We start from the raw sequence: 25,382 nt of genomic DNA, 5'->3' as shown, positions 1-25,382 counted from the left end.
CTTTCTATTTTTAAGTCTCTGAAAGTCTCTGTGTGTGCCTTGGGGTCCTCATCTGAAGATGTTAATAATGACTCCACCCACATGGAGGTGGGGGGTGGGGAGATCCACAGATTGTGAGGGGGATAAAGTGCACCTGGCCCCTAGTCTATATATATAAAAGCCTAAACAACCATTAACGACCGAATGACCAGAACAACCGGTCGACCAGTTGCTGTGACACGCACTGACCACCAGGAGGCAGAGGCTCAACACAGGAGCTGCCCCCTTTTGGTCAGTGTGCTCCCATGGCCCCTCCTCCCCCCCACAGCCAACCTCTCATGGCCCCTCCTCCCGGTTGGCCAACCTCTGCCGGCCCCTCCACTGGGCCGGCCAGCCCCATCAGCCCTTATCAGGGGGCCGGCCTGCCAACCTCCTGGGGTCCCTCCCTCTGTGCTCCGATTGCGGGGGCTGGCAGGCCAACCTCCTGTGGTCCCTCCTCCCTAGCCGGCTGGCCCCCAATAGGCCTTGATTGCCAGCCAGGCTGAGGGACCCTACCCGTGCACGAATTCGTGCACTGGGGCTCTAGTTAATATACTGGTATATTAAAAGTAAGTCAATAAAACCAGCCCACTCTCAAGGGGTGAAGAATAAGGTTCCACTTTTGAGAAGAGAAGTGTCAAAGAATTTGTGGACATATTTTAAAGCAATCATAATGGATGTTTGAGTAGTTCCCAAGTTTTGGCTATTATAAATAAACTGCTTGTAAAATATATATGTAAACATCTGTACAGACATGCTCTTATTTCTTTTGTGTAAATAGCTAGGAGTAGAATAGCTAGTTTGTAAGGTAGGTTTATGTGTAACTCTTTACAAAATTACTTATATAGCAAAGACTACAAAAGTACACAGCTAAGAGAAATTAAGGAAACATAAGTTTTTTATTTTGCTTTACTTATCAATGTATATAATAATGTTAATATTATTCTATATATTAAATTCCTAAAAAATTTAATCTCATTAAAGAGAGCCTTCAAAAATTTGGAAATTGTTTTTGAAAGTCAATTGCATCATTTTATACTAGCAAAATATGAGTGTTCTAATTGCTTCACATGATTGTCAACACTTATTATGGTCACTCTTAAATTTATTATGGTCTAAATTTGCATTTTCTTAACTAATATGCTGAGCATCTTTTCATGTGTTTATCTTCTTTAGTAAAATGTCAGATCTTTTACCCATTTAAAATACTGTGTTGTCTTATTTAGTTGTAAGAGTCCTTCCTATGTTCCATGTATATCTTTTGTCAGATAAATGTTTTGCATATATTTTCTCTCAGGCTTTGGCTTGTCCTTTTCATTTTTGTAGCACTTCTTTTGAAAAGCAGGTTTTAAATATTGATGAAGTAAATTTATTAATTTTTAAAAATAGTTTTCTTTTTGTGTTCTATTAAGAAATATTTGCCAAACCCAAGTTCACTAAAATTTTATTCTGTGTTTAGTTTAGATTTGTGATCCATTCTAAGTTAATATTTGTGTGTGTTGCATGGTAAAGGTCAAGGTTCACTTGTTTGGCATATAACTCTTCACTTGTTTGTTTCAGCACCATTGTTTAAAAAAATGATCTTTTCCCTATTGACATATTTTGTTTAAAAAACTGACTTTTAAAAAAAGTCATTTCTGGATTTTTCTGTTTCATTGATATTTTTCCCCATCTTTATTTTAATACCACAAGTATCTCGATTACAGTAGCTTTCATAATATATTTTGAAATCAGGTATACTTATTCCAACTTTGCCCCCTTTTTTTTTTTGGTTTGGTTATTCTAGATTCTTCACATTTTCATATAAATTTTACTTCTACATAAAGCCTTACTGGAATTTGGAGTAGGATTTCATCAAATCTATAGATCAATTTGATGAGAATTGACATTAATATTGTTTTTAATTCATAAACTCAATATGTCTACATTTATTTAATTTTTCACTCTACAAGTCTTGCATCTCTTTTGTCAAATTTATTCCTAAGCATTTACTAATTTTGGATGCTATTATAAATTGCAATTTTTTAAAAGCTCACAATTTCTAATTGGTCATTGCTGGTGTACAGAAATAGCATAGTTTTTTTATATGACTTTGTTTCTGCAACCTTTCAAGTAGATTTTTCTGTATATTCCATAGTATTTTCTACATAGTCAACCATATAGCGTGTGGATTAAAAGCAGTTTTATATCCTTCCTTTCTAATGTGTCCACTTTTTATTTAATGTTCCTGCTTGATGGTATTGCTATTATTTCTGGTAGAGTATTCTATAGAAGTGCTGAGAGCATACATTCTTTCCTTGTTCCTGATTGTTGCAGGAAAGTACCCTTTCACCACTAAATATGATGTCAGCTGTAGGTTTTTCATCTGTGCCCTTCATTGGGTGAGGAAGTACCTTTCCATTCCCAAATTCCTGAGGAATTTTATTAGGAATGGATGTTGGATTTTATCTAATGTTTTTTTGCATACATTGATATGATTATGTAGTTTTTCTGTTAACATGGCAAATTATATTGATTGATTTTTAACGTTAAATCAGTCTTGCTTCTCTGGGATAAATCCCAGTTGGTCATGATGTATTTTCCTTTGTGCATATTCTTATTTTACATTGTTATGTATTGTTAATAATTTTTTCTAGCTTTTTTTTTCTTAGAATGTCTTTGTCTGGTTTTGTACCTCATAAGAATTTTCTGATGAATAGGTTTTCTGGTAGAATCCATGTTTTGGGGAAGAGTTTGAGTAGAATTATGTTTGGTAGAATTCACCAGTGAGGACATTTTCTTTTAGAAGGGTTTTCAAATTCTTTTGATGGGAAGTGACTTTTTCTGATTATTATTAGACTAGTGGCCCGGTGCACGAAATTCATGCACATTGAAAGGGAATTAATTAGAGGAATGTAATTTGGACTCACTATCTAATATCAATAATATGTGAGCGTTTCTGAAATTCAGTGACATGAATTTTAGCTATTACTTTGCCAAGTAAATGGAATTTACAGATATCATTTAAAAGAGCATTCAGCTTAGTATTAAAAACTCTGGCTACCAAGTCAAGTCTGTTTTCAACTTTTTGCCAGTGATGTAAATTGTTTACAATATCTGCCTATGTCATGGTTATGAATAAATCGGGCTTGCCATACTTCGTTACAATTGCCATAACATCCTGATATCGCTGCTGCATATTTCTGGGACTACCCTCAAAAGATGATGGAAGTATTATAATTTTACCAACTGGCACATTGTTATTTTCAGATCTAGATTTGAGATAATCCATCAAGCCACTGTATTTTTCAAGACAGCAACCTCGGTTACATGGGGAGAATTATACCTACCTCTGTCACTGTTATGCTCGTATTTAATCGCCATTGTTACTTCTGTGGGAGCAATACCTTTTGCTGCTCCTTCAGATTGGGCTTCCTTTTCTACCTCATGTAGCATCTTGTACGATTTTGTTAATTCACTTATTTCATGCATGAGGTTGTTGATGTTGATCATGAGTCTTTCTGAGCAGCCCTGGTTTTCTGGCATTGCTAATCTTTTACTTGTTGCTTCGGCTGTATCCAAAATATAGAGTTGAGCAAACTTCCGAGAAACACCATCCGAAGGATGTAAAGTTCCAGTACGGTGATAAACTTGTCCGTGTATTCTAAAACAGTACGGCTATCCTGATGGCAATGCAATATTTGCACCCATGGAAGCAAAAGCAAAAGAACTATTTATGGAATGAATATTTTCCATGACATTTTTACTGTCAGAATCTTCGTTTGTCATTAACCTTTTTAAATACATTAATCTTTTAAAATATGTCGGGTAATCTGGAAAATGTATATCATTTGGACAGACTTTCCCTTTGCTACAACACCGAGTAAATTTCCCATCGGATGGTTTTTCATCAGAGAAATTTAGTGATAGGCAAAATTCACATCTAACAATCATTCCACCGCAACTATGGTTGAGAATTGCATCCTCATGTACTCCATTTTTGCTGAGAAGGCGCCGCATTCTGTTGTAGGCACCGCCTTCTTTCAAGATCAGACGCACGTTGCTCTTCACATATTTTCTGTCGATAACACTGGCATCTTTCAGCTGCAGAACTACATTGTATCAACAGTTGTTCTTTAAATGTAGTCCCACCTCTCTATTGTCACGGTCTGAGATGGAGGTGAATGAGAGTCCAGGCTGTCAGGCCACTGAGAGCTGTCTGACCAATGGCTGATTCTGGCTGATTCTGTGGGGGTGGGACTTCCTCCTCCCTGCTGTCAGTTTCCACAGCTGTGATGAGGAAGCTGGGGTGACAGGGAGCCACGCCCTCCAAGCCACCCTCTCTCTTGCTCTGCTCTATGTCCAGTGGCCTCCTGCTCTGCCAAGTCCTCCAAACCCCCTGTTCTCCGCCCACTCTCCTGCTCCGCTCTCTGCCGGCAAAGGTCCTGGGAGCCCATGGCGTGGCTAGGCACGGCCAGCCTCACCTCTAGGGGCTGGCAATGGTCCTGGGAGTCTGTGGCTGCCATCACCTCCCGGGGCACTGGACACCTGCATATGCAAATTAACCCACCATCTTTGTCAGATTAATTTGCATACCCACTCCTGATTGGTTGGTGAGTGTAGTGGAGGGATGGTTAATTTACATGTTTCTCTTTTATTATATAGGAAGTTGAAATAATTTTATAATAAACATTCATATATTCGCCTGCTAGATATACACAGTGTCCCAAAACAATGTATATACACTTTAATAGCTGATGGCTCAATTTTGTTAATGAAATGTATTTTAATGAACACTGCCTTTATAATTATTCAGTGTGTGTGTATACATTTTTTGAGACACCCTAGTTTTGCTTTATTACATATTTATCTATTTATCCTCCATTCTATCCATTAAACAATCTATCTATTATAGATCTGTTATTGATGTGTAGTCCAAAATAATTTAGAGACAACAATATATCTAACCCTTACATTCCATGCATAATTTGTGAGTTTAATATTTTTTACAGTTTTTTTAAATTTTGAGGTAAAATTTAAATATATCTAAATGCATGTCTTATGGGTACCAACCAACAAATTTTGATAAATGCATTAGTGTAACCCAAACTTTTTAAAAGATAAAGATCATTACTGTTACCCAGAAAGTTTTCTCATACCTCTTCTCAAACAATTCCAACCCGCACTCCTGAGGCAAATACTGTTCTGTGTTTTTTATAACTAGTTTTTCTTGTTTTATTACTTCATATAAATGGAATAATATAGTGTGTGTGTGTGTGTGTGTGTGTGTATATGTGTCTGTGTGAGAGAGAGAGAGAGAGAGAGAGAGAGAGAGAGAGAGAGAGAGAGAGAGAGAGAGAGAGAGAGAGAGAGAGAGAGAGAGAGAGAGAGAGAGAGAGAGAGAGAGAGAGAGAGAGAGAGAGAGGATATTTTTAGATCTGTCAGCATAATTTCATTGAGTTCAGAGAACACGTTCTATATGATGCCATACTCTTGCATTGTCCCCTATTATATGGCAGTTTTCATAAATATTGTTAAGATTAGTTTCTTCTTGTTGGTTTTATGTTTCTGCATCTGTCCTTTCAGTTAACCTTATTGGTCATTGTGCCATGCCAGCACAGCCAAGGGTTTGGTTGAGCCTGAGGGGGGACTGCGAAGGATGTAGAAAAGACAGACAAAGAGAATAAGCTGGGTCTATCTTCCTGTGCCTGGCTGAGGCCACAGAGAGAGATCCAGACAGCAAGCTGAGCCTTTATTTTATAGCCAGAGGTAAGCAAGGTAGTGGTCACCATAGTTATAATGTTCTTGTGAGTTTTACTTGTTTTGGCAGCACTTGCTGCATCTCCTTCAGCCCATTAGCTATCCAGAAAGATCTAGGGAGCTTCATAAGGTCAAGCCTAATTATGCTAAGAGGGCTGTGCCCTCTAAGCTGGGACTTGTTTGTGACTTTGCCAACAGGTCAGTCCGAGGCTTAACCCTATAGCCACTCCCTACAAAGTCATGTTGTTTGTTTCTTAATTCTTTTAAAAATCAGTTGGTTTATATGTATCTTGTTCTTCATATTTTAATGTTATTTTAAAATTTTAATATAACAAAATTAATTCTTTGTGGTATACAGCTGTATGAGTTTTGACACAAGCATATGGTTGGGTCTGTATTCACAATGAAGATGCAGTTCCATTAACTTAAAATCTATATAATAAAAGCCTGAGTGACCGTTACGGCGAAATGACCAGAACGAACAGTCTCTATGATGTGCACTGACCACCTGGGGGCAGACACTCAATGCAGAAGCTGCCCCCAGTGGTCACTGCGCTCCCACAGGGAGAGCACCGCTCAACCAGAAACCAGGCTCACGACTGGCGAGCGTAGCAGCAGTGGCGGGAGCCTCTCCTGCCTCTGTGATAGCACTGAGGAGCAGCGAGCCAAGCAGTAAGGAACAGTGAGCAGGCAGGCAGTAAGGAACGAGGGGTCCCAGACTGCGAGAGGGCGCAGGCTGGGCTGAGGGACTTCCCCTCCCCTGTGCACGAATTTTGTGTACCGGGCCTCTAGTACCCTTAAATACCCTATTGTTTGTCAGCTCTTCCTCCCACGCCTTACCACTGGAAATTGTGATTTGTTTTCAATCCCTATAGTTTTGCCTTTTTCTAAATGTAATGTAAATGTAATACAGTTTGTAGCCTTTTGAGTGATTTATTTTACTTAGAAAAATGCATTGAGATTCATCCATATTTTTGCATGTATTAATAGTTGTGCCTTTTTGTTGCTGAGTAGTATTTCATTGTATGAATGTACCATGGCTTGTTTTTTCAAAGACATTTGGGTTGTTTCCAGTTTTTGGCAATCGGGAATGAAACTGCAATAACCATTGGTATTCCTAAGCTTTTATTTCTCTTGGGCAATACATAGGAGTGGAATTGCTAGGTTTTATGTAAATTTAGTTTTAAATTTATAAGATACCAGAGGCCTGATGCATGCAATTTGTGCAAGCATAGGCCCTCGGGACCTGGCTGCCCCGCCATCTGCCCACTGGTCATTCCGGAAGGTTTTTCTGGAAGATTGTTTCACCATCCGATCTAATTAGCATATGAGCTCTTTATTATATAGGATAGGTTTTAAACTATAGATTCTACTTCTTTAATTCTGTTTAGGTTACTAATTTTCTTCTTGAGTGAGCTTTGATAATTTTTGTCTTTCAAAGAATTTAGTCATCTCATCTGTTGAATTTACAGGCATGAAATTCCCCAAATCCCCTTGTTTTCATCTCTTTGTTGTTGTTAATCCTCACTTGAGGGTAGTTTTCCATTGCTTTTCAGAGAGAGTAGAAGGGAGGGAGGGGTTGAGGGAGAGAGAGAGAGAGATCAATGTTAGAGAGAACTGGTTGCCTCCCGCATGTGCCTAGAAAAGGGTGGGGAGGAGAAGCAAACCAGCAATCCAGGTGAGTGTCATTGACTGGGAATCAAACCCCTGACGTTTGGTGGGTGGGCCAGTGCTCCTAACTCTGAGTCATACCGGCAGGGTCCCTGGTTTTCCTTTGTATTAATCTGTAGAATCCGTGGTAAAGTTAATATTTGAAATTTGTCACTTCTTTTTTCTCCTGTTCACTTTGGCTGGAGGTTAATCAGTTTTACAGATCTTCTGAAAGAACTAAGCTTTGGTTTCATTGATTTTTGGCTATTGATTTTGTTTTTTGTTTTCTGTTTTGTTGACTTCCATTCTGATTTTTATTTCCTTTTTTTTTGTTTTAGGTTTAACATAATACAGAATTTTTTTTTTTCTTCTCTCTCTCTGGAAGTAAATTGACAGATTTTGGAACTCTGGACTCAATCCACATTGTGTGTGTGGGGTGTGTGTGTGTGTGTGTGTGTGTGTGTGTGTTTGGTTTTTAGGTGAGAAGATAGGGCTTTGCTAGTAAGATTTCAGAGAATGTAACTGTTTTTCATTAGAAGGACATAAGATTTTTTTTCTATTGAATATTGATTTTTATGCCTGTTCATTTGACATCTGTTTCTAATTATAAATGAAGTATATCTATAAATTATGAAAGTACTTCAAATTCCCATGACTAGCCCTGTGAAATTTACCACACATAGAGCTATCAGAGTTAAATATGTGATGTCCTTTTAAATGAGGCAAAATATTGTGAGAAATAAAATTCTGTTCCTGTCTTTAACCTTAGCAATTATTTAACCTAAGGACTATACAGTGTTTACTTGAACTCAGAATATAAAACATTTAAATCCTGAATTCTTCCCAAATGAGTAACCATTAATTGAGATACAAGGTAGTTGTGGATTTGTTTTTATGTGGTGTGTTTTGATATACAAGATTAAGAAATTTCTGTTGTGGATAGAGTGAAATTTGTATTACTCTTTTAGATTACCTTCCAAAGCCTGAATTAAAATTAAGGAAATAAATTGCTCTGCTGTTTGAGCATTTTATTTAAATAGTAAAGCAGATTTGATTTCCATTGTATATAACAATGATTCTAGTTTTTAGAAATGAAATTTGCTTGAAAATCAGTTTTTCTTTCTAAATGCTTATCTTTTTATATATTCTTGAATGAGAAATATAGGTGTTATTAGAAATTGGAGTATTGCTAGAGCGATGTGATAATTACAGAACTACACGAAAATTATTTTCTTTATTTACTTTTCTAATTGTTTAATGTTACATTTTATCTTTTAGATCCTATTTGACCAAACTCAGAGATCAATTAAGGCACAGCTTCAGAACTTTGTTAAAGAGTAAGTCAATTGCAGTTAAGGAAAAAGTAAAGCATTTAGTTAATTATTACATATAGAAATTGGTATCTTTGGAGAGAAATATGGAAGAAATAATGAATTACAAAAATATTAGAGCTTTTTTTTTGTTTTGCTTTGTGAAATGTATATTGCACTTTTTCCAGAAGTATTTTATATAGAATCAGACTTAATGCCTTATAGTGAATCATTTATGCTGTTAAAGATGTGTTCAAGATACATAGCAAGAATTCTTATTAATTAAATAAATAAATGTAAATAATACAATGACCTTTCAAAATCAAAGCAAACCTCAAGAGTGGTTGAAATATTATCATTTATTGTAGTTGATATTAAATTTTGCATTCTCTCAATATGGTATTTTCTTTGAAGAGAAGTTAATATATGGGAATGAGTAATGAAAGTGCATGCTTTTTGCTACATATGAGCCTTTTGTGTCACATTCATTACATTTCTAAAAAATACCCAACTCTTCTGGTTTTCTTTTTTCACACTAATAATTCAGATTCCTCTTTTAATTCCTGACTGAAAATTATATTCAATTATAGATAAAGTTGATGATAATACAGTATTCCGGATAAATTATAGATGTTATGAGCTGTAAATAGTGGCAGATCACAGAAATGCAAGCATTGCCATTTTAGTAGGTTAGAATTGTTATAGTGGAGGTGATGTCTTGCAGATTCTTTATAAATTACATCATAATAGGCTAATATTCAGAATGTCCTGATAGAATGTATACATGGCAGTTGATGGCTTCTTACAAGAGTTCTTTCTTAGGTAAACTTTATTATTATTATTTTTTAAATTGTTTGTCTTCAAGTTATTTTGCCGAATTCCCGGATAGAAAAAGTAAAAGCAAAGTGTTATTATATACTTACCTAAGATTATTAATGAAATCAAGGATTTCAGATTTTCAGACTATTGAAATGGATACTGTTATCCTTTATGGGTACAAGAATTCTTTTAGAAAGCATTATAAATTTGTGTTTTAAGAATACATTCATGTCCTTTGGGCCAATGGTTCCCTTCAACAAGAAATGAATGTTGTTTCTTAAAGTGTGGTCTGAGACCACCCATAGCAGTAAAACCAAGGGTGTGTCTTAACACCCACTCCCTCCTCCCCACAAACACAGATTTCTATGATTCATCACAAAGACTAATGAATTGTAATCTCTGGAAGAGGAGATGACATTTGCATGTTAAATTTGCATTTTTAACAAGTTCTCTGTGGTGATTTTTATGTATACTACTACTTAAAAATCATTTGTTTAAATAATGATACATGCCCCTGAATTTGTTTTTAGGGGGAAAAATTAACTTTGCTTTTTATGTTTCTGTAATGTTAATTTGATAATTTATTTTCACCTTGAATTCATAGATCTAAGTAAGGAAATGTTAGGTGACTATCTTAGGAATTATATATACAGTGGGGCCTTGACTTACGAGTTTAATTCGTTCCATGACAGAGCTTGTAACTCAAATTACTCATATGTCAAATCAATTGTGAACGAGTGAGACACGTGATTCTGGGCTGATGTTGTGGCGTTCACTGTGACATTCGCTGTGCCAACTAGCGGTGGGGTATCTGAAGCTGGCTCGTAACCCCAATTTTAGCTCGCAACTCAAAGCAAAAAATTGGCTGAGAGACGGCTCGTATCTCGAAGAACTTGTTAGTTGGGACACTCGTAAGTCAAGGCCCCACTGTAATTGAAAACAATATATATTGTAGTCAGAATAACTATTGAGTGTTATTGCACAGTGAATCAAATAAATAGAGGAACATAAAAATTAAATTCTAAGTGCTTTTGCTAAAATTTTTGATCAAGAAAATTTTATAAAGTTTAACTTTTTATTTTTTAGAGATCTTAGAAAATTCAAAGATGCCAAGAAGCAATTTGAAAAAGTCAGTGAAGAGAAAGAAAATGCACTAGTAAAAAATGCTCAAGTACAGAGAAACAAACAGCACGAAGTTGAAGAAGCCACAAACATTTTGACAGCAACAAGAAAATGTTTTCGACACATAGCCCTTGACTACGTTCTTCAGGTATATTTATTAAAAAATGCTTACTAGGTGGAGGGGGTCAACTGGGAATAAAAAGGGGACATCTGTAATACTTTCAACAGTAAAGATTAAGAATAATGCTTAATGAACATGTCTTACTTTTGAGTGGTTGCACTGAAAATAATGTATTTTTTTTAGTTTAAAATTAAACCAAAATTTTGTGAAAAAAATTCACTTGTTTGTATATCTCTCTCTGTGTGGATATGTATAACTCTGCTTGTGATTTCTTCCCCTTTAAGTTAACTTTATACTTTCCTCTATTTAAAATGTTGTAAAAGCATTTTTAATTGCTATATTTTATTTTGTGGAGTTGCTGTGTTAATTAATATTTGATTGAGACATTTTTTAGTGTTGCCATTTTTACTGGCAGTAGTGAAAATATAGTTTTCAATAATTTTAAGTGGTGATAACATCTTTGCATACAGCTCTTCCTTGCCACATTTCTGATTATTTCTTTAGGGTAGATTCTAGAGGTACTAAGGCTCACTGTATTGCCAAATGAAAAGTATTTCTAGAAGTAGTATTCTCATGTTTTGTGTTAGGACTAGGTGCTGCTTTTTAAAACTAGAGATCAGTGTCTGGTAAGTTGCCTGGTGGTCTTCTGTTCCAAAGTATAATTGAAACCAATTTGAAGGTAATGGTCTCTAAAGAAATTTGAGAGAAATGTAAAATGAAGGCACACATTATACATTATTTCACATGTACATTATATGTCCCTATAGATCATGGAGTGTTGTAAAACAACAGTGAGTCCCCAGAAATTGTTGACTTAATGATGATCACAGACTATTTCTTAAAGCAGTACATAAATAACAGTATATAAGCTAGTGATTAAAAACTAATCAGATAACTGCAGAATAGTAGAAAGTGACTAAGATTTTTTTCTCTTAAGTTCCTGTTTAATGAGTGGAAAGTTAAATTTTAAAGGAGTGAAGTAAACTACCTTTATTAATGAAAGGCTTCTAGAAGAGAGTAGTCGGTATGTTCTGTCTCCTGTTACCTACCTCCCATTCATACCACTTCCTGTGGTAGTATGAGTTCTCAGTCTTCCTACACCATTACACTAAAATGCTCATGCTAGTGTTATTCATTAGATACTTTTTAGTTTTTAGCCAACTTGACCATTATGTTTCACTGAAAATTTAGGCCATACTCTCCTTGAAATATACTTTAGTCTTGATTTATCTTTAACTATTTTTAGATCATCACCTTCTGTTTCTTTTCCATTTCCACCATGGGCTTCTCTCCTTTGCCCACCTTTTCACTCTCTTTTTCAGGTTTTATCTTTGGTTCTATTCTTTTCTGACTATAATTTCTCTGACAGTCTCATCATGCTCCCTTGCTTGAATTACCACCATATAGAGATGACAGATTCTGTTTTTTTTCTTTTTCCACATAAGTACCTCATTCTTTTTGTGCCCAAAGCTTAAATCTTCTTCCTAAACAGCTTCTTTTTGTTCTTTCCTAACTGAATAGCAACACCCTCTAAAATCATAGAAGTTCAGATTTGGAGAATTACATCAGATATTCCCCTCATCCTCAGCTACTATATCTAACAACCAAAACTGCCTTGAAAAGTTCTGTGTACTTCTTAAATCTGTTCTCTCACTCTTGCTGTAGCCCTCACACAAGTTCTTACTGTTTTCTTTTTTTTAAATCTAGAGTTTTAAGATGTTCCCATGCAGTTGATCTTTCTTGCATTGTTTTTACTACCCCCATTATTAATTCATTCTCTGTTCTGTGGTCAGAGTTACTCAAACTTCTCCATGCAAAGTGAATTATTTTTGCCTCTGCCTTCTCTGTGCTGCACTAATATTGTCATACACATTGCTGTTGGAGCACTTAATCCATTTATTCTAATTATTTATTTATTTGTCTTTTCTACTCCTAGATTGTATCCTTTCCCTCTAGTGTGGTGGTTGGAAAATAGGTAATACATGTTTTGTGAGAGAACGCATGGCTTAATTTTTTGTTTTCTTAATCCTTACCCGAGGATATTTTTTCCACTGATTTTTAGAGAAAGTGGAAGGGAGAGAGGGGGAGAAACAGCAATGTGAGAGAGACACATTAATTGGTTGCCTCCTTAACGTACACTTAGTGGGGCAGGGATTGAACCTGAAACACAGGTACATGCCCTTCACTGGGAATTGAACCCACGACATTTTGGGGTATGGGCGGATGCTCTAAGCACTGATCAACATTGGCTAGGGCCAAATAGCTTGATTTTAAATTTAATTTGGGAAGGGGGATACAGCTAAAATATTCATTATTTTCAAACACATATAAATTTTCCATTTACTTTGGTGTCCATTCAATAGTTTTGTTAAGAGTTCCAACATCCCTTTAACTATTAGTTTGTTTGATTTTTCTGATGAGAACTGTTGTATCATTATATGGCCAAAGTGTTTTAGGGAATGTTAGGTAATAAATATCCAGATTTATAAAAGTTTTCATGATTTAGCTTCTCTAAATATTTGAATTTACTTTTTTTCCCATTTGTTTTTTATTTGTATGTTTTTGTTTGTTTGTTTTTTGTTTTTAATCCTCACCTGAGGATATTTTTCCATCGATTTTTAGAGAAAGTAGAAAGGAGAGGGAGAGACAGAGAGAAACACTGATGTGAGAGAGACACATCAATTGGTTGCCTCTGGCATGCCCTGGACTGGGACCGGGACCAGGACCAGGAACCTGCATCTGAGGTACGTGCCTTTGACTGGAATCGAACCCGGGACCCTTCATTCTGCAGGTCAACACTCTATCCACTGAGCCAAACCAGCGAGGGCTTGAATTTACTTTTATTTCCCCAAGTAAATGTTGTTTTTCATTGACAGACAGGGCAAAAAACCCCCCCAAAAAACAAAGGTACTTTTAACATTTTTCAGAGTTTGAATAATAGGTTATCTGTAGCCTCTAATTTTACTTAGAATATTTGAAAGTTAATATTTTAGTTCTCAAAACTAAATAGGCCTTGAAAGAGATAAGCAGAAGAAACTAGGGCTTAGTTAAGCTAATATATTTGGGTAGTTCTTGGTCTGTTTTTGTTTTCTGATCAGTGCTTTAAAATTATTTTATAAATCAACAGGCAGAATAATCAGTGAGAAGGACATATTAAAAAGGCAGGTATTCTGCAGTCTTTTGACAATATTAGTAAAAAGTGAATGATTCTTTTCAATGATTTTATTTTACTAAATTGATATATAATAACAGACAAAAATAAAATGTTTGTTTATGAATTTCTAGAGTTGGGAGACATACCACAAAATGCAAATTTCATAATTTACTGATTTTTTTAGTAAGTTTGATCTAATTAAAATATTTATTTAAAATCTATTTAACAAATATTTTTTGAGTACTTACTACATACCAGTTGGAGAATACACCTGGAAATAAGGCAAGGCCTTCATCTCACAGAACTACAGTTTAGCTGGGAAAAAGACATACATAAGAAAATATAAGGGCCCTGGCTCAGTTGGTTGGGTGTCATCCTGTGTACCAAAAGGTTGCTGGTTGGATTCCTGATCAGGGTACATTTCTGGTTTTCAGGCTTGATCCCCTGAAGGGGGCGTGCAGGAGGCACAAAAGAAGAAGAAAATATAAGGTAGTTAATGATTGCTATCCTATATCATAAAAGGCTAATATGTAAATTGACCAGAACGACCAGTTGCTATGATGCGCACTGACCACCAGGGGGCAGACGCTCAGTGCAGGAGCTTCCCCGTGATGGTCAGTGTGCTCTGTGGGAGCACTGCTCAGCCAGAAGCCAGGCTCAAGGCTGGAGAGTAGAGCGACAGTGGCAGGAGCCTCTCCCGCCTCCACAGCAGCATTAAAGATGTCCGACTGATGGGCTTTTCAGCCATCCCCCGAGGACTCCTGGACTGCGAGAGGACATTGGCCAGGCTGAGGGACACCGCCCCCACCCCCCGAGTGCACAAATTTTGTGCACCTGGCCTCTAGTGACTAAAAAGGGTTGATATACAAGAGAGTGTGTATGGGCCTACTTTAGACCTTTGTAAAGAAATAGTATTTAAACTATCTTAACATGAAGTTCGAACAGCCAGTATGCAGGCATTAAGGTGGGAGTAGTATTGGGTTGTGGTTGAACACAAAAGGGGAAAGTGGCCCTGGCTGGCTTGGCTCAGTGGATAGAGCGCTGGCCTGTGGACTGAAGGGTTGCCAATTCGATTCCAGTCAAGGGCATATGCCTGGTTTGTGGGCTCGATCCCCAGTGGGGGGTGTGCAGGATGCAGCCGATCAATGATCCTCTCTCATCATTGATGTTTCTTTCTCTCTCCCCCTTCCTCTCTGAAATCAATAAAAATACATTAAAAAAAGGCAGGGGGAGGGAAAGTGGTAGAAAAGTAGGTTGGCAAGGTAGGCAGGGGCCAATCACAAAGGATCTTGAAGGCTGTGGTAGGGAGTTGGAAAGTTTTAAGCTAGATGGAACATGATCTTATTTACATTTTAAAAAGATCACTCTGGTTGCTGAATGGATTGTAGGAAGTCAAGAGTTGAAACACTAGTTCATAGACTATTGCAGTAGTCTAGACGAGATATGTTGGTGGTTGATGATAGTGGTAAAAGTAATGACAGTTTCATTAGGATATATGTTGAAAGGTCTTGATGAGCAAATCAGGTAAGAAAGGTGGGGAAAAGATGGAATTCTAAGAAATTTAAATATCTATCAAAATGATAGTTTTAGTACTATAATATTATGATTTAAACTCAGCCAATTTTTCTTTGAGATCAAAAATGGATTAGAATTTCATTGGTATGTTTGTCCTAACAGTTTTCACAAAAAGTAGGGTGAAGGGTGAAAATTTTGAATTTTGTTTTCATTTACTTTTTAGGAGAAATGTTAAATAACAACTTTTACTATATTGCATTATGGATTAGTTTTTAAAATAATGTGTGGATGATTAACCAAGTGTATTTTCCCTCAGATTAATGTCCTTCAATCAAAAAGGAGATCAGAAATCCTAAAATCAGTAAGATATTTATTGAAATCATGTTTTAAATATTTTAATATGAAATTACATGTACATATTTAAGTGTTTTTCCTAGCGTGTGTGTGTGTGTGTGTGTGTGTGTGTGTGTACATATTTATTCCAGGTTTATAATTAATCTTTTTATTTATCTTTTTGTACTAATTATATGTCATCCACTTTTTTGTCTCTGTCATCTTGTAGTTATTTGTGTGTGTCTCATCACTTAATACACTGATCTCCTTAAATCAGACATTTAAATATTTAAGATTCAGGGCATACATAGTCAGCATTTAGAGAATTTTTTCCCTAGGGTTGCTGATAATGTATCAGCCTTTAGATTTGTTCTTTGGTGTGCAGTTAGAAAACAAATGGGATAAAAATTAAGGATCACTTTTTTCCCCCTTAGCTTCTGCACCCATGTTGACATTGATTTTTTTTCTTATTTTTTGTTTTAAAGTTAATAAGTAAATGGGCAGGGAATGGTAGTGATATGGCATACTTTTATATTTTGAAAATTTAGAAATAATTTTTCCTGTCTGACTTCGTTCACTGACACTTTTTTTCCCTCTGAAAGGGTATACTTAAATTGCTCTTCATTCTTATCCTTATGTATATTTTTCCTAAATTTTGTGTATCCTATATAATAAAAGAGAAACATGCAAATTAACCATCCCTCTGCTACACTCAAGCCACACCCACAAGCCAATCAGGAGCGAGTATGCAAATTAACCCAACTAAGATGGTGGCGGCCACGGGGCTGGAGCGAGCAGGAGGCTTGGGTTGGCCAGCGATGGAGGAAGCCAAGCTTCCTGTCTGCCCTGGCCGGCCCTCGGCTCCGCTCAGGCACAAAGTTTCAATTATACAAGATAAATAAATCCCAGAAAAAAAAGAAAAAGGAGAGGTTGGGAGCTTGGGTCGCCGTGGGACGTGGCCAGCCTGAAAACGGCCATCAACCCCTCACGTAGGCTGGCCACACCCCCATGGGGTGAGGGTCCCCACTGGGGGTCTTGGCCAGCCTGCAAACAGCCATCAGCCCCTCTCTCAGGCTGGCCAGGCACCCCAGTGGGATCCCTACCCTGATCCGGGACACCCTTCAGGGCAAACCAGTTGACTCTCACCAGTGCACCAGGCCTCTATCCTATATAATAAAAGGGTAATATGCAAATTGACCCTAACTGCAGAACAACTGGGAATGACTGGTCACTATGACACACACTGACCATCAGGGGTCAGATGCTCAATGCAGGAGCTGCTCCCTGGTGGTCAGTGCGCTCCCGCAGGGGTGCTCTGCTCAGCCACAAGCCAGGCTGACAGCTGACAGCTCAGTGGTGGTGGTGGGAGCCTCTCCCACCTCCTCAACAGCGCTAAGGATGTCCAACTGCAGCTTAGGCCTGCTCCCCGCTGGTGCTGGTGCAGTGGACATCCCCCGAAAGCTCCTGGGCTGCCAGAGGGATGTCTGATTGCCAGCTTAGGCCTGATCCCCTGGGGAGCAGGCCTAAGCCAGCAGGTGGACATCCCCCGAGGGGTCCTAAACTTCAAGAGGACACAGGGACGTCCCCGAGTGCACATATTTTTGTGCACCTGGCCTCTAGTATAGATATATTTGTTATTTTTTAATCTGATAATTACATTTTACTTTTGGTTTACATCTACCTCCTCCATATTGAGAGTAATGTATATTAGTTATAGGAAATTGGAAAATAACATGCATGAAGAAATAAATAAAAATACTTATAAATCTTACCACCAAGGGAGAACCACTGTTAATATCTTGGTTTATATCTTTGTCTTTTTTCCTCTTTTTCTGTATGTATGTATGTATATGTGAACATTCCTATATCCTTTTTGAAAATTGCATTTAATTTTTTAAAGAAAATAGGAATAATTTCTGTATACTCTTTCATCACTTTCTTTTTTCACTAATACACTCCAAAATCATCAGATGCCATTAAATATTTTTTATGCAATGATGACTTTTGTTGCCAGGCAGAGCTCCAGCATGCGAATTTACGAGGGGTGAGCAAGCTTTTATTTTTGAAGGGCTAGGTAGTAAATATGTTAGGTTTTGTGAGCAATATGGTCTGTTTCACATCTACTCAAGCTGTGCTGCTATTATCAGAAAGCAGCCATAGATAATATATAAATGAATGACATGGCTATGTTCTAATAAAACTTTGTGGACATGGAAATTTTAATTTCATATAATTTTCATGCATCATGAATTTGATGTCTTTTCATTTTCTTTCAACCACTTCAAAATGTAAAACCATTGTTAGCTCATAAGTCATCAAAATTGCTAATCATAGGTTGCTGACCTTGAGTATGCCATACATTAACTTCACTCATTAATGGGTTTTTAAGTAATTTTCATGTTTTTGACATTAAAGTATAACATTATAATGATTGTTCAAATGAATAATATGATTATTTCCTTAGTATAAATAAAAACAAGAGATTACTTAGTCAAAGGGTATAAACACTTATTAGGACTTAAAAAAAATACTGTCAAATTTCAAGGGTTGCACAACATTTCCACTAGTAGTGTGTGCAAGTGAACATTTCCCCATCTTTTACCAATGCTGGGTATTAGTTATAATTGGGTAGATAATGTGATATGATTGTTCAATTTTACTTTTATTTAATTCAAATGAATTTGAACAGTTTTTTCCTATATTTTTTGTCTATTTGAGTTCCTTATTTATGTCCTTTGTCTCTTTATCTTTTGGCATGTTCATCTTTTTTATACTAATTTATAACCTCTCTTATGTATTAAGACTATTAATCCTTTTTCATGTGTTGTTTTCCTAGTTCATCATTTATTTTTTTAATATGCATATGAGTTTTGATGTGCTGGCATATTTATGTAGTTGTAGCTATTAATATACCCCCTTTTAAAATATAATTCAGTATTTTTTATAATATTCACAAAGTTGTTCAATCATCTTTTAGTGAGCTTTGTCTTTGGGTATTATTTAATTGTTTTTTTCTCTTTAAAATTTTCTTTTGAAGAATTCTTAAGTACTATGAACCTTAGGATCTATGTTAGATTTCAGAGAATTAAACCTGGGTCATCTTGCTAAAAATAACATGGTTGTTAGAGGATTCTCTTAATATTGATTATTTGATTGAATTGTTTATTTCTTTCTCATGTGCCAACTTTAACTAATAAAAGTAGAGGTGATTTTTCTCTCATGTATAGGTAAAATATAAGAAATTTGGAAAAAAATCTCAATCCATTAATGACATTTTAGATTTTCGGAATGACTAGAAAGAAACCTCAATAGCAAAGTCTGTTGACTCATTTTATTTTGGTATCTTGAACAAATATGAGCATTCCCCTACTTTTGAATTGTGCTTGGTAATCTAGTAGGTTGTAAAGTGTTTGTGATGGTTTTGCTTTATTTTGAGTACTTCATATTTCTCCTTTGAATCTTTTAATGTCTTATTTGCAGTTTAAGTTTTTACCAGTGAACTTGGTTGAAAGTCACAGAGATATTTCATAGTGTACCTAGGAATTTGGTGGAGCTATTGAAAACTTGATTTCCAAACTATTACTATGAAAACTTTGATCATTTGCATATAGTCCAAACAACTAAAATTTGGTGCACTGTTAAAATTTTGAACCGTTTAGATACTTCTTTTAAATAAAAATTGTCATATTTGTAAGTATTTCTAAAACACTCTTTTTTATACATATTATTTCTTCTTAAAAGTATTTTTTTTATTCATTTTAAAGAGAGAGGAAGAGAGAGGGACAGAGAGATAGAAACATTGATGAGAGAGACACATCGATCAGCTGCCTCTTGGACATTCCCCACTAGGGATCGAGCCCGCAACCCAGGCATGTGCTCTCACCAGGAATTGAACTGGGGTCCTCTTGGTTCATGGGTCGACACTCAACCATACCAACCAGGCTCTAAAGTACTCTTTTAAGAAAAATGATCCTGTTTAATTTTAAATAGGTTTGGTAGTTTGGTCTCTTGTGGAATAATTTCATACATTAGGTAGGATAAAGATTTTTAAGAATTTTGAATTGTTTTCCTAAGAATTGATTTTAAAATGCTAATCTTTTTTTCTTCTATTAGATGTTATCCTTTATGTATGCCCACTTGGCCTTCTTTCATCAAGGATATGATCTATTCAGTGAACTTGGGCCCTACATGAAGGACCTTGGTGCACAGGTATACTCTTGATTTTTTGTTATATATGAATTTTTAAAAATTGAGATATAGTTGACATATAACATATTACTTGAAGGTATATAATAAAGTGATTTTATACACACACACACACAAAAGATCATCATAATAAGTCTAATTAATGTCCATCACCCCCTATAGTTTTAAATCTTTTCCTCTTGATGAGAACTTTAAAGATCTAGTCTCATATCAACTTCAGATATATAATACAGTATTATATTTACTATAGTCACCATGCTGTACATTACATTGCAGGACTTATTTTTTATTTTTTTAAAATATATTTTATTGATTTTTTACAGAGAGGAAGGGAGAGAGATAGTTAGAAACATCGATGAGAGAGAAACATAGATCAGCCGCCTCCTGCACACCTCCTATTGGGGATGTGCCCACAACCAAGGTATATGCCCTTGACCAGAATCGAACCTGGGACCTTTCAGTCCACAGGCCGACGCTCCATCCACTGAGCCAAACCAGTTAGGGCTGCAGGACTTATTTTATAACTGAAAGTTTGTAGCTTTTGACCCACTTTACCCATTTTGCTCATCTCCTATTCCGCTTTTGGCAACCTCCAAACTGCTTTCTGTATCTATGAGTTTGGGTTTTTTGGTTTGTTTGTTTTTTTAAATTCTACATATCATATGGTATTTATCTTTCTCTGACGTATTTCACTTAGCATAATGTCCTCAAGGCCTATCTATGTCCTAAATGGCAGAATTTTTTTTCCCTTTAAAGAATAGTTTATTGATTTTTTGAGAGGAAGGAAGACGGGGAGAGAGAGAAACATCAATGTGATAGCACCAGAAACATCATCTATCCGATGCCTTTTGCATGCCCCCTCCCGGGAATGCAGCCTGCAACCCTGGCAATGCCATTGACCAAGAATAGAATTGGTAACCTCCTGGTGCATAGAACTATGGTCAACCAACTGAGCCACACAGGCCAGGATTCTTTTTTTTTTTTAAATGGCTGAAAAATATTCCAATTTCGTATATATGCCACATTTTCTTTATCCATTCATCCATCGATGGACACATAAGTTGTTTCCATGTCTTGGCTATCTACACTAATAAAAGAGAAACATGGTAATTGGCGTACAACTGCTACCCTTCCCATTGGCTAATCAGCGAGATATGCAGATTAACTGGCAGCCAAGATGGCGGCCGGCAGCCAGGCAGCTGATGTGAACAGGGAGGCTTGCTTGCTTCAATGATGGAGGACTCCAATGTTCCCCGCCTGACTTGCCGGCCTCTCAGCTGCAACTCTAAGTAACTATGTTGCAAATATAGAAGCTAAAAAACCCCCAGAAACCTGCTTTTACTCAGCGGGCTTCAGCCAGCCGGACCGCAACATTGTATCAAATACAGATGGTAAACAAAGGCCAGAAACCTGTTTACAGCAGCCGAGGCCTCAGAGCTAATGCTGGCTCAAAATAAAAAAAAGAAAAAAAGGAGCGGTTGGGAGCTTCAGTCCCAGCCTGAAAACAGCCCTCATCCCCTCATCCAGGCTGGCCAGGCACCCCAGCGGGGCCCCCCTCCCTAAAGGGTATGTGACCAGCTGCAAACAGCCATCATCCCCTCACCCAGGCTGGCCAGGCCCCCCAGTGGGGACCCCCGCCCTGATCCAGGACACCCTTCAGGGCAAACCAGCCAGCCCCACCCGTGCACCAGGCCTCTACCCTATATAGTAAAAGGGTAATATGCCTCCCAGCACCAGGATCAGCAGAGCCGATCCGAGGTCTCCCGGCACCGGGATCTGCATGACAGGGGGCAGCACCCAAACCCCCTGATTGTCCTGCGGCTCTATGTGGGACAGGGGGCGGGGCCCCAACTCCCCAATCAGCCCTGCACTGAGCCCGACCAGGGGCTGGACCTAGGGATTGGGCCTGCCCTCTGCCACCCGGGAGCAGGCCTACCCCCGCAGGTCGTTTTCTCCTGAGGGGTCCCGGACTGCGAGAGGGCAGAGGCCGGGCTGAGGAACCCCCCCTGCCCCCGAGTGCACAAATTCTTGTGCACCGGGCCTCTAGTTATAGATAATGCTGCAATGGACATGGGGATGCAGATACCTTTTTGAGTGTCTTTGTTTCCTTCAGATAAATACCCAGAAGGTGAATTGCTGGAACATATGGTAGTCCTATTTTTATTTTTTGAGAAACCTTCATACTGTTTTCTATACTGGCTGTATCAGTTTACATTCCTACCAACAGTGTGCAAGGATTCCTTTTTCTCTACATTCTTGCCAACGTTTGTTATCCTTGTCTTTTTGATAATAGCCATTGTAACAGGTATGAGGTAATAATCTCATTGTGGTTTTGATTTGCATTTCCCTGATGATTGGTGACATTGCATACCTTGTCATGCACTTTTTGGCCATCTGCATGCCTTCAGTGGAAAAATGTTTTTTCAGATCCTTTGCCTGTTTTAAATTGGATTGTTTGGGTTTTTTTGCTATTGAATTATATGCATTTTTTATATATTTTTTATATTAACCCCTTATCAGATACTGGATTTGCAGGTACTTCCTGCCATTTGATAGGTTGCCTTCTCATTTTATTGATGGCTTCCTTTGCTGTGCAAAAGGCTTTTAGTTTGATGTAGTCTCACTTATTTATTTTTGCTTTTGTTGCCTTTGCTCTGATGTTTATATTTTAAAAGAAATTTAGCATATTAGGGAATTTAATATTCTCTTAATGAAGAAGTTGGATGCTACAGCAGATTTATGTAGGATTAAATGTGTAACCAAAAATGAGATTAAAGTTAAAAAATTTTATGGAAAGTATATGAGAGTACTAAAAAGGAGAATTTAAAAACACAGTGTCTGTTTTACAGTATACATGATTTAGTTTTCTTTTTTAAAAAATATTTTTATTGATTTCAGAGAGGAAGGGAGAGGGAGAGATAGAAACATCAATGATGAGAGAGAATCACTAATCGGCTGCCACCTGAATGGCCCCTACTGGGGATCAAGCCCGCAACCTGGGCATGTGCCCCTGACCGGAATCGAATCCGGGACCCCTCAATCCATGGGCCAACGCTCTACTCACTGAGCCAAACAGGCCAGGGCTAGTTTTCTTTTCTTACATTTGGAAAATTGAGTTACTGTCTTAATTGATTTTTCTTTTTTTTTTTAAATATATTTTATTGATTTTTTACAGAGAGGAAGGGAGAGAGATAGAGAGTTAGAAACATCGATGAGAGAGAGACATCGATCAGCTGCCTCCTGCACATCTCCTACTGGGGATGTGCCCGCAACCCAGGTACATGCCCTTGACCGGAATCGAACCTGGGACCTTTCAGTCCGCAGGCCGATGCTCTATCCACTGAGCCAAACTGGTTTCGGCTTGATTTTTCATTTGAGTTATAGCTTTTTGTTTTAAAAAATGTATTTTGCTATTTTGAATAATAAAATTTTAGAAGTTTAAGATTATAGAACTTTGTGAACTTTTTCATTTTATATAAATACATGAACATGCATGAATTATACATATTTAAGACTTATAGAAATTTCAGTATGTTCAAATTATTTTTGATACATGATCAGAACTTTATATTAGATCTGTTCTGGGACATTTTTTCTTTTTGATTGGTGAACTCTCTGGATTTAATAGTATCAACTTTTAGGTGATTTTTTTCTTTTCCATATGGTTCTGGTTACTTTTTTGAGGAGAGGAAATTAAAGATGAAAACTAGAGTTTAGGAAAATGGGGAAAAAGGTAATAGTGGGATCAGAATTGCATTCAGTGAGCAAAAATAAATATGGTGCATGCTCATGTGTGTTGGGGTGGTATTAGGGAGGAATGGTGTACACGGCGTATGCCATGAGTTAGAGTGATACTGTGTTCTCCCTCTAAAGAACTTAATTTATTGGAAGAAACCAACAAGTTACCAGACTGTTATTCTCTGTGCTAAGTGCCCTGTCTGGGTATATAAATTGAGATTAGGTTTGTTTGCAATATGATAGAAAACTGAAAAGTAGTAACTTCAATAATATAGAACTGTATTTCTCATATGTAAAGTCAAAGAAAGGTCTGATATGGTAGTCACTTGGTCTTCAGCCTGTTAAACTCGTAATGTTCAATACTAATAAAAACATGGGGTACTTCCTGTTGTGCTCCAAACTCTTTGTTCCTGATACAGTCCAAGCATCTAGGAGTCAAGACTGCTAGTCTTCACATCTCCCCAGCTCATACCTCCCCTAACTCTCCTCCACATTGACAAATACTATTTTTCCTTAATACTTCTCCAACAGATTAGGAGAGGGAATTTTCCCTCTTTCCGCTGCAATAGCAGTGGAGTGGAATGCAGAAGCGGGATTTACTACCAGTTTGACAGGCAGAAAAGCATCACTTGCAATGCAGTACTGTGTATAAGGTACATGCCCTCAAGTTTATAGATATTAAATTGAATTTTGGAGGTTACCCTGTACTGCACTTCAATCTGAATGAATGAATATTATTTACATACTATTCAATTAAAGGCTATAAAACCATGGGATAAGGATTATTCAGTATAGGAAACTATTGAGGACAAACATTTCCCTAGTGTAGCATGATCAGCATTACCTATTAAATCAGTGTTACGTGTCACTAAGGTATGTATGTATTAGATCCTATAGTGGAGTAGTGTAGTTACTATCTAAATAAAATATTTTACAGTAGTGACAGTTCTGTTTCAGTGTTTTCTTTGATTCTTTATTACTATTCAGTGATATTAAGACTGTGGCCACAATATTCTCCTGTAAAAAAAACAAAACAAAAACAACCCCACATCATTTGTGATACAGAGTGAATAAAGGATCAAATAGTTTTTTAAAAATTAATTAATTTTATCTTTATTGTTGAAATATTAAAGATGTTCCCTCTCTTCCCCCGATTCACCCCCTCCACTATGCTTCTGCCCTGCCCCATGCCTTCACCACACTATTGTCTGTGTCCATGGGTTATGCATATATGCATATAAGTTTTTTGGTTAATCTCTTCCAGCCCTACCCTCCCCCCTTCCCTCTGAGATTCATCAGTCTGTTCCATGCTTCTGTATGTCTTCAGATAGTTTTTAAGAAGGCCTTTATCCAATTTAGTTTTTAAAGCATATCAATTAAAACATTTGGATATTTTAGTACTTTAACTTCCTCCATATTCCATTTATGTTTTTATTTATTCATTTATCACACATTAATCAGTTAGAGGTGATGGGGGGAGAGGGTGGTGGTCCAAAGATGAAATGACATTCATCACAGTCTAGAAGAGTCAAACCACATAATAGAGTATTTTATAACCCAATTGCTTGTTATTCTAGCAAAGAGGAGTTCTAGAAGTCAGTGAATTTGTCTTAATACTGGAAATCAGATATTTCTCTTAATGGAAGTTCATTTTTTC

At 37.0% G+C, this 25,382-nt stretch overlaps 1 protein-coding gene across 1 annotated transcript in view; it reads left to right on the top strand.

Annotated features, from left to right (window-relative positions):
* ACAP2 (ArfGAP with coiled-coil, ankyrin repeat and PH domains 2) overlaps nucleotides 1–25,382 on the top strand; it is a 91,431-nt gene that overhangs the window by 23,351 nt on the left and 42,698 nt on the right. Inside the window, exons 4-7 of the mRNA XM_015562384.1 lie at nucleotides 8,686–8,744; nucleotides 10,623–10,806; nucleotides 15,765–15,809; nucleotides 19,895–19,990. Of these exons, the coding sequence (XP_015417870.1) occupies nucleotides 8,686–8,744; nucleotides 10,623–10,806; nucleotides 15,765–15,809; nucleotides 19,895–19,990 (384 nt within the window). The remainder of the gene's footprint in view (nucleotides 1–8,685; nucleotides 8,745–10,622; nucleotides 10,807–15,764; nucleotides 15,810–19,894; nucleotides 19,991–25,382) is intronic.

This window comes from Myotis davidii, unplaced genomic scaffold, assembly GCF_000327345.1.
Source record: "Myotis davidii unplaced genomic scaffold, ASM32734v1 scaffold571, whole genome shotgun sequence".
NCBI classification, from domain to species: Eukaryota; Metazoa; Chordata; class Mammalia; order Chiroptera; family Vespertilionidae; genus Myotis; species Myotis davidii.
Note: the sequence above shows the minus strand (reverse complement) of the source record. Positions and strands in the feature narration are given on the sequence as shown.